The sequence below is a fragment of the Temnothorax longispinosus genome, chromosome 2 (genome assembly GCF_030848805.1).
Source record: "Temnothorax longispinosus isolate EJ_2023e chromosome 2, Tlon_JGU_v1, whole genome shotgun sequence".
NCBI lineage: Eukaryota > Metazoa > Arthropoda > Insecta > Hymenoptera > Formicidae > Temnothorax > Temnothorax longispinosus.
The window spans coordinates 1236006-1253870 of NC_092359.1; the positions used below are offsets into that span (position 1 = coordinate 1236006).

General features: G+C 45.5%; 1 protein-coding gene across 2 annotated transcripts; it reads left to right on the top strand.

Annotated features, from left to right (window-relative positions):
- Positions 1 to 168: 168 nt before the first annotated feature.
- Vps13d (vacuolar protein sorting 13D) lies at positions 169 to 17544 on the top strand. Of its 2 annotated transcripts, XM_071770945.1 has the most exons (24): positions 169 to 1029; positions 1348 to 1538; positions 1646 to 1877; positions 1978 to 2174; positions 2293 to 2454; positions 2542 to 2779; positions 2870 to 9723; positions 9986 to 10136; positions 10208 to 10430; positions 10499 to 10742; positions 10871 to 11239; positions 11469 to 11657; positions 11733 to 12056; positions 12166 to 12358; positions 12433 to 12615; positions 12733 to 12963; positions 13446 to 13472; positions 13877 to 14037; positions 14197 to 14811; positions 14911 to 15093; positions 15172 to 15543; positions 15628 to 15740; positions 15827 to 16259; positions 16364 to 17544. In XM_071770945.1, the coding sequence occupies exons 1-24, from the start codon at positions 933 to 935 to the stop codon at positions 16463 to 16465; spliced, it is 12084 nt and encodes a 4027-aa protein (XP_071627046.1). In that variant the 5' UTR covers positions 169 to 932; the 3' UTR covers positions 16466 to 17544. The 2 variants fall into 2 exon arrangements, with proteins under 2 accessions (XP_071627046.1, XP_071627048.1); XM_071770947.1 differs by lacking the exon at positions 13446 to 13472.
- Positions 17545 to 17865: the final 321 nt, after the last annotated feature.

Here is a 17865-nt window from a genome sequence, read left to right on the forward strand (position 1 = left end):
CTCATGTCACACGTATACACCGAGGTCGCTCGCGATTATTCGGAATCACGACCACGACGCGGTCGATAGTGTCGATATGCGCGGTATCGCGAGAATCGACTCGGCGCGACGAGCACCCGCTAATTCGAAAACAAAACTTGACTACTGCCGGTAAAAGAAGTAAAATTGTTGTTAATCTTTTGATCTACTTCTCGTTTTCTTTCTTCTTTTTGTTCTTATTCTTGTTCTGCCTCTATTCAACATGACCTACCTAGCTCTCGTAATCGTTCTGAAATTTTGTTCTTTCTCTTTTTTTTCTTTTGTTTTTTTTTTTAGGGGGAAGACTAACATAAACATCTTATGCGGCGTAATAATTATATAATGATTAATAAATCAATCACGGTATTTCTTTAGGAAGCTTATTTTTAAAATAGATACTCAAGGCTTCTTGCGACTGACCAGTAAACTATATAATGAAATAATGAATAAAATAAGTATTATTGTCAAAAGTCAGAAATTACACTCTGGACATGTCGCGGAATTCCAGCGCCGGCGCGCGAACGGGATCCGATTGAAGAGGTGGAAGGACGTGAGTGCTCCAATTACGAGGGTGATTCACACGTGACGCACGAATATCGCGAACAGTGGTTGTCACGATTGTTGGTGGTTGACGGTGGTTATCAATGGAAGGGACCGTTATTTGAAATGGATCTCGAGATCGACGGCAAAATACGTGTTTTTAATGAGAGATGCAACGATAGTCGAGATACGAGAGGTACTGGTCGCGCGAGAGTCAAGTACGAGCCGTTGGAACGCGTCGCCTTTACGCGCTGTTATTCCGCTGGTCCCGAGAATTCGCACGATATATGAGAGACCATAACCTATGAGGCCACTTGTGCGCACTCACGCAGACATCTCCGGCTGGATAGTGGCGAAGATATCGCTCGTTCAAAATGTTGGAGGGACTCGTCGCTTGGGTGCTGAACAATTATCTCGGCAAATATGTGGAGAATCTGAACACAGATCAGCTGAGCATCGCCTTGTTGTCGGGTGAGGTTATGTCGCGCTACGCATTTATTTAATGTTTATATATTTTGTAACGTTTGCTCTGGTGCCATGCAGGATAACGCACATTTCAAGAATGATTTGTTAATATATTTTTTACTTGCCACGCGCTACATCTATATTATAAATTTAGGATGAATACATTTATGTTGTGCAATGTTGTGATCTTTTTGGTGATGTTCTATCATCTCTTTAGAAATATTATTTTTATGCGAGGACCAATTAATTTCATAGCTGCTACCGTATTTAATAGTACTTATAACGTTTTACCGCTTTTGTTTTCTTAACGGTTGCCTATTTTAGGGGAAGTTGAACTGGAAAACTTGCCTCTGAAACGCGAGGCTCTGCGTCATATTGGACTACCCATAGAAGTCAAGGCTGGGTTTATCGGTAAAATCAGATTGCAAGTACCAGTCAGGCAGATAAGGACCGCGTCATGGGTGATAGGTATAGAGCAGCTCTATTTAGTGGCGGGACCAATTAATCTGGACGAGGTAAAATGATTTTCTGTCTCCTATCATTTTAAAATCTTGATAAAATCTCAATAATATTGATAGAGAATTTATGTTATACATTTCAATTTAAAAACAAATATTTGTAGTACGATAACGAGGCAGAGGAACAGGCAATACTAGAATATAAACTCAGTCGACTGGACGCCTTGGAAGCTAGATGGAGAACCGATATAGAGCACGATCCTGGCTATTACGCTTCGAGTTACAGCTCGTGGCTGAATTATGGCACATCTTTAGTAACGAATATCATTGAGAATTTACAGTTAAATATCAAAGATGTTCACATTAGATATGAAGATGGTATCACATTACCAGACGGTAAGCAAAGAGTCATATACGCGCATATGAATATAATGTGAATAAAAATTTTTCTATCATATATTGATATTCACTGTGCTTTTCATCTTTTTATATGTAGATAATGGCATTGTATTTGGCATTACAATTGGAGCATTAACTGCTCAAAGTTGTGATGCCAGCTGGATACCCAGTTCTACATCTTGGAATCTTACGGATGCGTCGTTTAAGCTAATGGAACTCGATAGTCTTTCAATCTATTGGGACCACGTGAAGAAAGATCAACTCTTTGGGGGTCTCAATCTAGGCGATCTAGCTGTAAGACATACATATAGTATAACTCAGTGTGCGCGATAACACCGTTAATCACGCTCTTGTTTATCTATATTTTATCTATACAATATTATTATTTTGTAACCAGTTTTTTAATTTTTAGATTGCCATGAGCAAAAATAAGATTCGATGGCACATCTTATCGCCCGTGAATGCAAGAGCACACATCAAGAGGGATCGAACAGAACGTCCATTGAGGTCTATTAATAAACCACGTATCGTAGTAGATTTGCTCTTAGACGAAGTACCATTATCTATAACAGATGTGAGTCTTACAGATAATAATCGATATACGATCAAATATTTATATCAATACGATTGATCCATATAATATAACAAATTATTTTTTTAGCTTCAATATGAAGAGTTGGTCATGTGTATCAAGGAGCTTGACCGCATAGATCGTCGTAAACAGCAGTGGCGTTGTAGGCCAGTAATTCCCGTTAAAAAAGCTTGCAAAGAATGGTGGAAGTACGCCGCCAGGTGCCATCTCGGCAGGGATACCCTCAAACCAAAACCAACCTGGGAAAATGTATTTCTCAGAGCCAGAGAGAACGTTTGTTACGTTCAAGCATACACTAAATTGTTAGGTACAAATAAATATTTTTTAATAGTTTTAAAATATATTTTCACAATTGTGTTTTCTTGAAATGAAAATTTTACATTTTTTTCTTCACTAGGCACGCCTACCTCGATCTTACCTCCGGAAATTAAAACATTGAAGGAGAAGGTCGAGAACGAGCGGAATTTCGACGAGCTTCGAGTATTGAGGGAACTGGCTATAGAGAAAGTAAAGCCTGCAAAGTCACAACAAGAAACTAATATGAATGTGCCACAAGGACGCGGCATGCTCGAGCAATGGTTTCCACAATGGTGGGGCTGGTATTCAAAGACGTCTCCCAGCAGCAATGGAACGCAAAACGGAAGTAGCTCGACTACCTTCGACGGAGAACTGCTGGACGTTTTAGCGGACACTGTGAACGATGACACTCTTCTACGTCGCGACACAGTATTCGGACAGTTTAATTTCGCTCTAGTGCAAGGCGCGATATCGTTGTGCACCGCGAAAGACGAGAGCAACGGCAGGAAAACAGTGATAGAACTGAAGTTCGAAAGAGTGAACCTGAGCTATGAGTCACGACCCAGATCCGGATCGCACAGGTTCTCGATCAGTTTGGGCGCGTTGTACCTGCACGATTTTCTCACGGAGAACTCTACGTTTCCCATTTTGGTGCAACCTCAAGTCGCGTCCAACGGCATATCCTCGCGTGTCCGCAATTCGTCGGAGAAACTAACGAAAACGCCGCGTCATTTATTCGAACTGATTTACGAGAAAAGGCCGCTGCACATTAACATGGATCATTTGTTGCACGTGTATTCGCAGTCCTTGGATGTCGTATATAATCCAACCGTGATATACTGGCTGATAGATTTTATGTGCAAGCCCCATCGATCGGTGTCGTCCAATCAACGATTCCAGGCGATGAAACGTCGCACGAGGAAGCAGCTGATCAAGAACTGGGAACAGATCTTGGACGGCGATTTTGTGTATCGTTCGTCTTGGGATTTACAGTTTAAGATCTCTGCACCACAGATCTTATTGGTGGAGAGCTTTGTCGATTCCAACGCGGCCGTGGTGATGGTCGATTTTGGCAAGTTACATTTATCGAACGACGCGAATCTAAATCAGGTGGCACTGAAAACGGAGTCGACCATCAGTGACGATGAAGAAGACGAGAGATACGAGACACCTTGCTCCACTCCGCCCGGTAGCCAGGAGAACGGCTCCTTACATGATTTCCAAGGTCTGTCCGAGACCGAGTTACACAAAAAATTGTACGACCAGTACTCCATTGATCTAGTGGACCTGCAGATTTTAGTGGGTAAGACAAAGGACAATTGGAAGCACGTTCGCACGAGAGGCATGTCGAGCTTGCACTTTCTCGAGCGTTTCAACATATCGTTACAAGTCGAACGACGTATCTTCACCACTTCGGATCCTAACTTTCCGTCGGTCACGGTATCTGGTAACCTGCCGAGACTGGTGGTGCACGTGAATGAGCAGAAATTAGGCGCAATACGCCTAATTTATAACTTACTGTCGAGCTTCTCCATTTCCGCCGGCATCCCGCAGACAGAAGCCGTCAATGTGGAGCCGAAAAGCCCTAGGAAGGAAGAGAATCTGGATCGTTCCTTGAGCCACGCCGTGATGGTACAATTTATCATCGATCAGATGGCCTTTGAATTGCAGTCGAGGGGTCGCAGCGTGGCAGAGCTGCAGGTGTCTGGTGTTCGGGCGGCCCTCAGCAAAAGAATGGCTGATCTGAGCGTCTCCCTCTCCGTCCACGGTCTGCTCTTGGTCGATGCTCTTCAGGAATTCGGGCCCGATTTCGAGCTGTTGGTGGCCAGTCACAAGCACGTCGGCATGGACAGCGTTTCCGGCAGATTAAGGGATTCGGAGCCGACATCACCCGTCTCGCCAGAGTCGCCCGAATCACCAGACTCCACGAGGCCACCACGACTGACCTCGCCTGTCGCCCTGACCAATGCCCTGTCCACTCTGGTGAACAAAACCAAGTCCCCGCATTCGCCCAGGAACAACTCGTTGGTCGGCCTAGAAAAATTGGATTCGGAAGCGCTGATTGTCGTGGAGCTGACGCTGGTAGATGACCCTACGGAAAATCTAAGAATGGCAAATATACAGTTCAATAATCTAGATATCATAGCCAATCAGGAGACGATAGTGGAATTGTTAGGTTTCTTTCGAAGAATCTTGCCGTTGCAAAAATCACAGGCAGCGTATGTCACGAGCCGAGACGATTCTTTGTCGAATCAAAGTACGGAAATAAGGTCGATGTCAACGAGAACTGAGATCACCTTTGACTTTCATCGCTTAAATGTGTTACTTCTGCGCGCGGTCGTGCAGGACAATCACTTGGTGGGGCAGAAGATCGCCACGGCGACCATGTCGGACGCGCGCATACAGGCGACCTTGGCCGCGAACACGTCGATCTCGGGCTCTCTCGGCGGGGTACAAGTTCTCGACCAGACACCAACCGGGAAGACACATCAGCGGATAATCAGCGTGGGTAGGGATCCTCTGGCGGATCCGCAACATCATCCGCTCGAGCACTTTAGTAGTTTATCCGATCAGCCGGAAGCGTTCAGATTCGTGGCCAATCGCAGCACCAAGCCAGCCAACGAGGAGGATTGCGTAGAAATCGATCTCGAGCTCACAATACGTGTGGCTAGCGTCTGGTACACTCACGCGCCGCACCTAATATCAGAATTGCGTTCGTGTGCCGACGAGTTCAAGCAATATCTAAGCAACTTTGCGCGCCAGATCAGCGCAGCCGCCACCGATATGGCGATCGGTCTGGTGAACGCCGACGATTGGACTATCCCGCCCCGGAAACGGTTGCCGAGCGTCTCATTTGATCTAGACAACGCAAATGCGCTGTCGTTGAAATTAGACGTGCTCTTAGAAAGCCCGGTGCTCGTGATACCGCGTTCTTCCCATAGCAAACAAGTATTCGTTGCTCATCTAGGTACAATGTCGCTGCGACACGAACCCCACTTAGGCTCCATGGCGAAGCACAAGGTCACGCTGGAGGTGCGCGACATGAATCTGTATTCTCTCGAGGTATCCGCCAACATCGGGCAGTCGCAAACCAACCTGCCAAGAGCCGAGGAAATGTACTCGTGCAAGGAGTCGGGTAAGCCGATACTGCATGACACAACGCTGAAGATCTTGGTGGAGAAGCAGAACACCTTAACGCAAAGTATGAGCTTTCTACTCGACGGCGGCGAATTTACGAACAATAGCCCAATTGTCCAGGTCCACGGCGCAGTGATAACACCGTTGAAGGTATCGCTGTCGCGCGGTCAATACGAGCAACTGCTCGATACCGCTCACCGATTGATCTCCATGCCTGCCGTGACTGCCACGTCCGCGGTGTCGGAATACGATGATCTCGACGGGACGTCCGACTACTCGGAGAAGCTCGACCTCTGCGTGAAGGTCTCGTTCGAGCTACCGATCCTCAGCGTGGAACTGAAGCAGGCGCATTCGGAGCAGCCGCTGGTGGAGCTGTCGATGCGCGACTTCGTCGTCAAGTACGATAAGTTACACCGAAATGAGTCCAGCGTGCAGGTCGCCCTGCGCTCTCTCCTGATGGAGGATCTTCTGTGCCCGGTCGGCTCGCGACATCGCTACATGATGCAGTCGTCGGCGCCCACGCGCGCGAAACTGCCTACGGGCGCATCCAGATCGTGTCCAGATCTTGCGTTCGCGCGACAGTACAAGAACGCCTTCGGACGCGGCAGTCTGCCGGATCGGTTGGAGACCTACACCCTGTACGACGCGATTCCGGCGCACTGGCGCAGAAAACCGGCGGTCTCGTCGGCCGACACGCCGAACACGCCGCCGCCGTCGCCAGGCGGCATCACCAGTGAAGAGAACTTGGTGTTAATGAGCATCACCATGACACGTCCCGAAGAGAACGGCTGTATCGTACCGGAAGATCGGTTCCATCGCAAAATGGTAACCGTGGACTTCAATTGCCTGGACTTAGTGATAAGCGTGGAATCGTGGATGGTGGTGTTTGACTTCTTTGGGATTGCAGGCCTGTCCGGGACGGCGAGTGACGAAGTCGCCGCGCATCGAGCTACGCCGGATAGCGATAGTACCGGCGCGAGCAAAGTGGATGACAATTTGCCGGTGAGGTCGGAGACGGAGATAGAAGTGAGATCGTTGACGTTGGTGCTGACGCAGCTGGAACGCGAGATAGCCAAGGCCAATGTGTCGAACGCCAGCATGCACATCCTCAAAACGGTGGACGGCAAGACCAAGGTGTCGGGATCGCTGGGCTCGATGTCGTTGCTGGACCTGACGCCGCACGGCCGATTCTACCGCGAGAGATTCCTGTCGTCCGGCAGGAAGGCGCTCAACTTCCAGTATTCGAGCTACGCCGACTGCGAGGATCGGCCTCACGACGCGCGACTGAAGCTAGAGATGTCCGCCGTGCATTACGTTCACACTCAGAGATTCGTGGCGGAGTTACAGGCTTTCTTCGGTCACTTCTCGCAGCTGTGGAGCATCATGCGGAATCTGCGGGCCGGCGTCGGTGCCGTCATTGACATGAACAAGCGTGATACACGACTATCGTTGCAGTTGCACGCCGGTGCGCCGGTGATCCTGCTGCCAGTGAGTTCCAGGTCCGACGAATTGATTCTGCTGGATTTGGGAGAACTTACAGCACACAACAGATTCGACACCTCCTTAGTCGTTCCGGATTGCTTGCTTGACGTGATGCTACTCGAGCTGGTCAACATGGACGTGTACGCGGCACGACGGCTCAAGTGCGACTCGAGCCTGAACGAGGACGCGGACGCCTTGATGGTAGGCGGCTTCCTCGTTAAAAAAATGGGCTCCTCGTTGCTTACAGAAAAGTGTCATCTAAAGCTTCGCGTCGAGCGGAATCTTGACACTTACGTCAGCCGCGACATACCCGATCTCAGCATCCACGGTATATTGTCGACGATGGACTGCGCTCTGGATCCGGAACAGTACATGCTGATCCGCGGCCTTCTGTCTTACAACATCAGCGAGAATCTGGACGATCTGCGCCTCCTCGTACAGGATTTGAATCACACGGTGGAATACGCGATCCCGACTGTGGACAATCGCGCGAAGACGTGGACCCGATCTTGCATAACTCTCGAGCTGGTAAACGTGACGGTGAAGCTGCACCCGAGGCACAACATCGCGGCGCTCGCGTGTATCAACTTTATCAAGTCCCGACTGACGCTGGACTCGCTGAGCGACGGCTCGCAGGACATCGATCTGGTGTCGCAGGAAATCCTGATCACGGACACGCGTTTTCAGAACGAGCCGATAGATCGGCAGTGCAACGTGTTCACGCAAATCCTACAGCCGTTGAGAGACACGGCCGACACGACCGAAGCCGCGCAGGATCGCGTCCAAGCGGAAGTACATCATCGGAAGCGTAAGGGTTACTCGGCGACCACCATTCTGCTGCATAGCATGCGACTAACTGCCATCCTAGACTGGTGGCAGGCCGTGCGAGACTTCCTGTTGTTGAACTCGCCGGAACCGGACCCTATACCTGGCGCCCTGCATGTCTCAATTGTCAATCAAGAGGCCGAGGTCATCGACACCGCCGCGACCGCCGTACCTTTTGAACTGAAGATCAACATCACTGACTCTGAGTTAGTCATCGTCGAGGACACCGCGATCCTCGACACCAACGCCGTGATTCTCAAGACGACCGCCGTCCTGTCGTACCGCTCGTCGCCACAGGAAGGCGAGAAGCCGCTCTCCTGCAATCTCTCGCATTGCGAACTGTTCTCGTGCATCCTGGGCTTGGAAAACGAGACCGCTCTGTCGATCATCGATCCAGTCGGGGCGAGCTTGGATCTGACTCAGGATAGATGCCTGGAGATCCAATTACACCCACTGTGCGTGAGATTGAGCTATCACGACGTGACCATGTTCTCCAGGATGCTGAGCTCACTTCCCAAGCAGACCTTATGGGCGAGACAGAGATCGAACGAAACGGGTGTGGAGAGCCGCCAGATGATGGACAGTCAGGTATCGAAGCTAGTCAATTTAGGTTTCGCGGAGGCCGATTGCAGAATCGCGTTAGATCACTGTGACGGCCAGCTGGACGAGGCCGCTTTGTGGCTGACGCAGAACGCGGTGCCGACGAGTGCCGAGACGGTCGCGGCGAACGACGATTCGGTCTTCCGGGCCGTGGAACTACAGATATCCTGCATGCGAATCTGTATCATCGACGATTGTCGCGACGCGGACGTGCCGCTTCTGGAGATTACCTTGGCGGACTTTAACTTGCGGAAGCTGAGTCAGCAGCCCGGCTTGCTGTCGGCCACCATCGGCGTGGACTATTACAATCGAGTACTGAGCGGATGGGAACCATTTGTCGAACCTTGGCGGGCGAACATTGAATGGGAACAGATATTTACTAGTTCTCTCGATCCGAAGAGACTGCACGTATCCATCAACTCCTATGATTCTGTGAACGTTAATGTCACGCTGACACTAGTGGAACTCGCGCAACTAGTCAAACACAACTGGACACAGGATTACTATCTATCTAACGGAAACGTAATTGTCAGTAAATCGGTGACAGGGGGACAGATGTATCGACGTCGATCGCCTTTCATACCTTTCGCCCTGAAGAATGACACTGGCTGTCGGCTTTGGTTTAAAACATTCATCGCCACCGCGGACGAGACGATAGACGTCAGCAAAGCGTCATCTCAAGCGAAGAACATTCTGGACAAGGACGACACGTGGATCGAAGTAATACCAGGAGACACAACACCGTTTACGTTCGAAGAAAGAGGCAAGTTAAGACATCACGCGACGCATATCGTCAGAAGGCACCAAATTGCGGTTCTGGTTGAAGGATGGAAGCCGGTGGATCCTGTGACCGTCGATCGCGTGGGCATTTACTTCCGACATGCAAATGCTGACACTGCCGGATTTCAGGTAAAATGATATTTTATACTCATATTTCTTGTATTTCGATTAAAACCAACAGCGTGATTCATATTCGTGTTCTGTATCTCTCTGTTTAATGCTTTCTGTGATGTTGCATATCTTTTTACAAAATATAATTATTATTTCGTAAACCTTACAATTAAATTGTCTCACTTTTTTACTATATTCGTTTTTTAGTTGCTCAAAAAGAATTTGTCTTGGCGCATTATAAAGAATAATAAAATGTAATAATAATAATGTTCAATTTTAGCCGCTCACACCGAAAGCTAGGGTCGTGTTTGCTGTGGAATTGGAAGGATCCGCCAGGAAGTTGGTTACCATTAGATCAGCTCTTCAGGTGTCCAACAAGCTGGCTCATCCGATCGAGATCAAAATGGAGAAATCGTTAAATCAACTTGGATGTCAGTTTTATCTTTTATGATTCGCCTTTGATAACGATTAGCAAATTTGATTAACAATTGTATCCTTTCAGACTTGACCTCGACCAGCACTGGAAGAATTCTCCAAGTCCCGGCGCAATCGGTGATGTCCGCGCCTATAACACACACCGGGGTGCAGATGTCTTTCAAACCGCTCATCTCGAACTACTTGTTCCAATATTGCATGGAATCGGTGGACTGGACGGTAGTTAAGAAGCCGTCGGAGGTAACGGAGAGCTATGTCACTTGCCGGACTAATCAGAACAATATATTCAGGTATGTGAAACGTTTTCCCTCGGTGAAGCTTAATAGCAAAACTTAATTATTGTTTTCTCTTACCACAGGATGTGCGTGGCCGTAAGACGAAACAATTATCCACCTGACGGTATGCAAGTGTTGCCAGCGCACACAATCACAGTAATGGCACCCATAACTCTGACGAACTTATTGCCATACGAATTGACGTACGAGGCAGGTATAGAAGGCGGTAGAATCACTCCCGGCTGCAGCGCGGATTTGCATTGCGCAAATTTGAACGAGCAACTGGAAATTACGATTCAATTAGACGGTTATCCAGGATACGGAGTGGTACGTGTAACAATTGGTTTTATCACGTCAAATTTGATTCTTTGGTAACTTTATTTTTATCACGTTTCAGTAATAATTAGTTAATAGTGAAATGTTAAATAATAATCAAATATAATTATATATTTCAGGTAATACTGCCACCGAACAGTTGTTCTTTTACTGGTCGTCTTAAATTATTGGATTCCGCCAGCAGAATGCTTTACCTGCAAGCAACCATAGCAGTAGAGAAAGGTGCAGCCATGCAAATCAATATTACTGCACCTTATTGGATTATAAACAAGACCGGCTTGCCGTTGGTGTTCAGACAAGAGGGAGTCGGCATTGAGGCGGCAGGGCAATTCGAAGAACACGAAAGAGCGAGGATGGTAGCGCCATTGCTATTCTCGTTCAGCGACGAAGAGGCCAGTAGAACTCTGTCGGTGAGGATCGGAACGGAAGTTCATCGTCAAGGAATACCACAGTGGTCTCAGCATTTTCATTTGCAGCCTGGAATCCACGTAAGTATATTGTCACATAAAATCTTTATTCCAATCTTTATTGTAATAATTTTATTATTTTTATCCACATATTACACATGAATGTGTTTCTGTGTTTTTATATATTTAACTTTTTGACTTTTTGATAATTACTAGTATTATTTCTGATACAGGAACAAATTCATGGAACTTGCTACAAAGTGTTTCAATCATTTTGATGACGATGATAAATTTGCTTTATGTCCTATAGGTTCATCGCTTGAGAATCAGTCTACGCGATGGCAGACCCGATATAGTTTACTTGATTAGCGTGGCCACTCGCGCAGCAAGAGGAAGATACAGAGCCACTACAGTGGTTACACTATCGCCGAGATATCAGTTGCACAACAAGTCATCTTGCACTTTGGAGCTGGCTCAGAAATGTTTCACGACGACTGTCGTAAGTTTGTTACAATCAATCAAGACGATATCAAAGAATGATAATTTTTGTTACTCGATACAATATCGGTTTCAGTCCCATCCGGATGCCCAGGCGACATACATAACGACTATGCCCGACTGTCACATGCCCTTCCACTGGCCACGATTGGATAAAGATTTATTGCTCTGCGTCAGAATCACTAATGTTCCGGATTGTATGTGGTCAGGCGGTATCAGATTGGATGACAATTATTCATTAACCATTAATGTCAGGGATGTAACAGGGAAGATGCATTTTCTACGAGTAGATGTAGTGCTACAGGAGACTACCTTCTTCATCGTATTTACTGATGCCGATACTATGCCGCCGCCTATAAGAGTAGACAATTTCTCAGAAGTTCCTTTACTAGTTAATCAGGTATGCTTATATCTCACTGCTGCATTTAAATTATGATATTAATATTTATATTAGCTTTATTTTCATGAATTTACGGCTAATTGTTTAATTTGCAACTCCGTACTTCTAGATCGGAGTTCCTGATAATCTGCAGTGGACCGTAAGACCCCATTCATCGGTACCATACGCCCTGGACGAACCAATAAAAGCTGCTGGTTTAGTGCTGACAGCACCCGGAGGCGTGACAGCTTCTTATGACTTAAACCTATTAGGAGAGGGTAGAGGACTGACTTACGAAAACTTCATTTACATTGCGTTTACAGGTATTATGAAGTGGCTAAAATAAAACATAGAGTACGTGTACATAAATACCGATCATGCGCTTTTATCTTGGCAGGCACCTTCAAGACTGATTCCGATCTCGGAACAGGCGAAAGTAATTTAGATCCGCTAGATGTAGAAACTCAAAGATTAGTCTTAGAGGCTGGTTCTGGGGGTTGGGTTGCCCTTCGAAGGAAACAGTACGGTGACAGGTCGCAGCTTTGGAGAATGACCGGCGATGGACAGCTGCAACACGAAGGTAACACAAAAATGTCAATAAAAATATTTTTTTCAACATAATTTGTACGAGGAAAATTATAATAACGTACTCTTGTTCTTATGTTTAATAATTAATGAGACAATTTTAATGAGACAGGATCCAGTCCACCGAGAGACAAACATTCTAAAGCTCCGGACACGATATTCGTTTTGGACATAGCAGGCACCGCACCGCAACCGTTTACCTATTGCGCTCTCGCCCTGAGGAAACCGGACCCCAGGCGACGATCGACACAGACCTGGCGGTTCACCGACGACGGACGTCTATGCTGCGCACATAAGAATATGTGCGTTCAGTCGAAAGATGGCTTTATGGGACTATACGAAGGTTGGGACACTATTATTTGCAGGCATTTGCCTGCTGATTCGCTTACTGATTAAATTGATAAGGATTGTTCGCGAAAATTGCGAATTTCTTTTTGTCACGCGCTTCATCGTCAGATATATTTTCTGTTATTTTGTGTTGCTTTGAATTGGTCCAACATATCTTTTATTTGCGAGCTGATTGTCATTTTTAGATGCGTGTGTGACATAAATCTAATGCTTCTATCTGTAAATGCGAAGCATAAAACATAAAAGGTTGTAAGTTGAGCGGTACGGTATCGTTGGAATTGGCAAAATAACTCGGATCATTCAATGAAAAAATATTAATGACAGGTGCGCGCCACTTGTCTCACGATATTGTGTTGTATTCTCTACTTTGTCTGCCGATTTAATTTCCATCGTTGTTAAGAGTCTTCTATTTTTTGTCATTATTCCTTTCTCGCTATTTTCAACTGGAGAGACCTAAATTGATCATGAATGTTGCAGGCGGCAGTGTCGCCCGTTGGCAAATGTGTACGTATAGTTTCAAAGTACACATTAAAATCGGCTATTTCCTATGAGCTTACCCATAAGTATTACGTGCTATAATATATTTTCTCTCTGCTTGTGTTTTATCCTTTTTTTTTTATTTTTTTTTCCTCGTAAGCATTGCATACCTTCCCAGGAACGTCAAAGCGCGATATAAAAGAAAAGAAATCTTTCTTTCTATTTAAAGTCTTTACGAGAAAAAAAAACTTTTTTCCGAATAAGATTCTTACATACAAAAATTAAATTGCCAAATAATTCGTAAGATGAGTCAATCACGGCGTTATCGTACTCTGGCGTACAGTGCTTGTGCATTCGCAAATCTCTTTTAAGTCGTACAATCATATCACATTTTTACACGCAGAAAAAAAGGAACGCCGCTGTTTTTTTAGGGAGCGAAGCTGTACTAGGTCCTCAGACACACGGCAATCCACCGCCGATCGAGCAACGTGTGGGTAGACAAAAGCTACGGCCGGGTTCTGGATTCTTGTCGGTCAGAGTAACCACTGATGGCCCGACCCGCGTTCTGCAAGTTTTGGATATCAAGGAAAGGGTGGGTGTCAAATTTACCGTTCATCATTTACTTTCATTATCTTATTTACTTTGTTGGAAAAAATTGCTATATTGTAAACATTCACATTATGTCGCAAGAAGCGAATCATTGATGACACTGTTGTCCGAATTAATTAACACAGATCTTTTTGTATTGTAGAAGAAAACGTTCGCCTTACTCGAGGAACGCGATTGGTCGCACATCGCCGTAAGTCATCGACCGACCCAGGTCAACGCCGATATTAAGAAATTGGATTCTAGCGAATTAAATCTGGAGCTGAACTTGCCGGCCGGTCTTGGATTGTCCATCGTGTCGCAAAGACCGGTAGAAGAGCTGTTGTTTGCGCGGCTGGCCGCAATCTCCTTAGATCTAGTGCAGACCCCATTGAATACCACATTGGATCTGAGCGTCGCCGACGTGCAAATTGACAATCAACTGTTTGAGGCGCAATGCACTTCGGTTTTGTTCGTGACACGGTCATCCCGCACGGAGGACGAATACCGACCCGCTCTTCATTTAGCAGTGGAGAAGTTACAATCAAAGAATCAGAATGCCGAGATATATAAACATGTCATAGTGAGTGTCAAACCACTATGCGTACACTTAGAAGAGAAATTTATCCTGAAACTGGCAGCATTCCTTGGAATTGGCAAGTCGGAACTGGAAGTACCCGTCGACGAGAATGATTTCAAGGCACAAAGATTTATTTCCGAAGTGTCCGCCGCGCATGCCAAGAGATATTACTTTGGCGCTCTGAAACTTGTTCCTAATCAAGTATGTAGATATCGATGTAGCAGAGACTCTGTGTTCATTGCTTCATAAATAATATTAACAATACATTTATTCACATGACACACATTTTTCTCTCTTTAGGTAAAACTCAGCGTGCTCACTACGACGAAATTGCCACATCATCTGCAGGCTGTAAAGAGGAAATTGGGATTGACTCTAATTAACTTTGAGAACGCCACTATCGAGCTGGAACCGTTTGTTAAGAAACATCCATTCGAGAGCAGTCAATTTTTAATACATTCCATCGTAAAACATTACAAAGATGTACGATAAATCTAGATTTCGATATATAGCTTTTTTTCGCTTGCTCATTGATTTAATAAATAAATGGTATTTTTTTAGGAATTGAAGTGGCAAGCTGCAGTTATTCTAGGTTCCGTAGATTTCTTGGGAAATCCTCTTGGATTCATGAATGACGTCACGGAAGGTGTTTCTGGTCTTATCTACGAAGGCAGCGTGAAGAGTCTACTGAAGAACGTCACGCACGGTATTTCGAACTCCGCAGCGAAAGTGACGGAATCTCTGTCAGACGGTTTAGGGAGAGTGATTATGGACGAAAGACACGAAGAGGCCAGGCAGAGAATTCGGGCTAACACTACGGGCAGTAGCGATCACTTGGTGGCCGGATTAAAGGGTTTCGGTTTTGGTCTGCTGGGTGGTGTCACCAGTATATTCAAACAGACGTACGACGGAGCAACCAGCGAGGGTTTTCCAGTAAATATTTAAAAATAAATTTGGCCCTCCGATATAAATATCATCTTATAGAACTTAGAAATAATGGACGATATAAAATTCTAGGGCTTCTTTGCGGGTTTTGGAAGAGGAGTGGTAGGCACAATAACGAAACCCGTCGTTGGTGTTCTAGATCTAGCAACAGAGACAGCTAGTGCTGTACGAGAGACAAGTAGAAGGTAATATGATTGTATTATCGTAATTTCCCTAATGACTGCGCTGCGAGTATCTCTCGACGTCGGATTGATTTTCTTTTTTTATACAGCGCTCATCGTGCAATACCGAAGCGCGACCGACCGCCGCGTGTCGTCAGTGGTTCTACCGGATTGCTGCCGCCGTACAATCGTCAGCAGGCCGAGGGCCAGGAATTCCTATACAGCATTAACAATCGCGACTATTCCGAGCTCTTCGTCGCCTACGAGTGTCTGTGCAGCGGCACGGAGAATCTCAGAGTGCTGGTGTCCAACGAGAGAGTACGCGTTATCTCTGGCGGCACGAAAGCGGTGGTGACCCAAGTCAGTTTGGCGGATCTCCTGCGTTGCCAGCCGATGCAGAAGGTTCAAAGCAACAACGTCACTCTACATTACATAGAGTTAATATCCAGATTCGACTCGTCGGCCGCGGTCAACCTGGACGGATTGGCCGAATTGTTGAGGCGGCCGAAGGTACGCTGTGACAACGAAGAGGTGGCGAAGCGGGTAAGTACATAAAATAACGAGGCGTAAGATAGTCTCTCTCTTTCTCATTCTATGAGCATCCCGACTTATTACCATTCATTAACTCGTCTTCTTCGCGCTTGTAGGTATCGCAACAAATCAATTATGCCAAGGGAATGCACGAAGAACGAAGCTTGACGTTGTCGTCGTCGGATAACATGTTGGATGACGTACAACACTATAAGTAATCGACTGTGCGACCAGAGTTCGATCTTATCTCTAACGCGTTTTCCTGGACGTACTCTCTCTAGTCAAAGTTTTAACTTTATCTTGTAAAGCGCACGAGAATCGGTAATGCCTTAGTTACAACGCTTAAAGTTAAGTTTACAAGAAGACTGATGCGAATTATCGTAAAAGTAATTGCTCGCCAATACGTGGCATAAATCGGGCATAATTCGAGCGTAATTCGAGTAATGATCAATTTCTAATTTTGCGTCTTGCTAATGTGGCACAAGTGACACAGAAACTTTTGATACGGATCGATAAGGTGTAAAAATACGTAAAGTAGTCATAGGAGAGATTTTTTAATAATGTACATATATGTGTACATACATATGCCAGTTCAACACGAGTGCAGGATATCCCAGAATCACGCGTTTTCGATGAGGCTGTCTTCGGTCAACCTTCAGTGGAAAGATTCAATGGAAAAATATTTTTATCTCTGTAATGAAACCAAGTACACGTATTTTCGTGCTTCGTATTTTAACTGCTTGTAACACAAGGTCGGCGCGTAGACTTTTCTTCCACAATTTCAGCTTGGTGTCTATAACTGGAACGTCGTGATTTTGGGACGCGTTATATCTATGTACATATATGTATTAAAGTTGACGAATTACTTGTTCACGGATTGACCTACTTAACGCAATACTTAGAAGTAATCGAACCAAAGCTAGGCTTTTAGCGTAAATTTAGTGAATCCAAGTATCGTAGCACGTATTCGTTCTTTTTTTTTATATACATATACATGTACGTTTTCAATAGCACACGTCTTTTCTGTTCTAGCCGCTTACACGTTTTCGTTTTGCAATGCCTTGCAACGTGCTACTTTGTACAGAACAACCTTTGTGTATGTACGAACACCTGTGTGTATGTAACAAGAGCGTGCGTAAACTGTACAAATAGATTAAGTCAGCTATATATTTAAGTACTTTTGTAAAGCTGGCGTACGAGATGCGAGGATAATATACGTTTGTAATATATATCATGTTGATACTTGTTAAGCAGATTAATAAATGTTACAAGTATGACAGTGAGTCGGGATACAAAAGAGCTTTTGTTCATTATACATTCTAAGGTACTATATTTTATTAAAAATAACAGGAAAACTCATTACAGGAAAACTTGGAATGCAATTTTGGATTTTTTAATGTAAAAAAAAAGATCTACGGAAAACAAGAAAAATTAACATTAAAATTGTCCAAGAAAAATTTAAATAACGTATACCGTGTGGCACAAAAGTGATAATCGGAATATATGCGTCGGGAGAATTTATTTTCCAATTGGCCGCGTTCAGCAGACCAAGCCGCTGAGTCGCAGTCGAATGTGATTGGCTCTTACTTTCAGAACCAACCAATCAACGCAGAGTGTT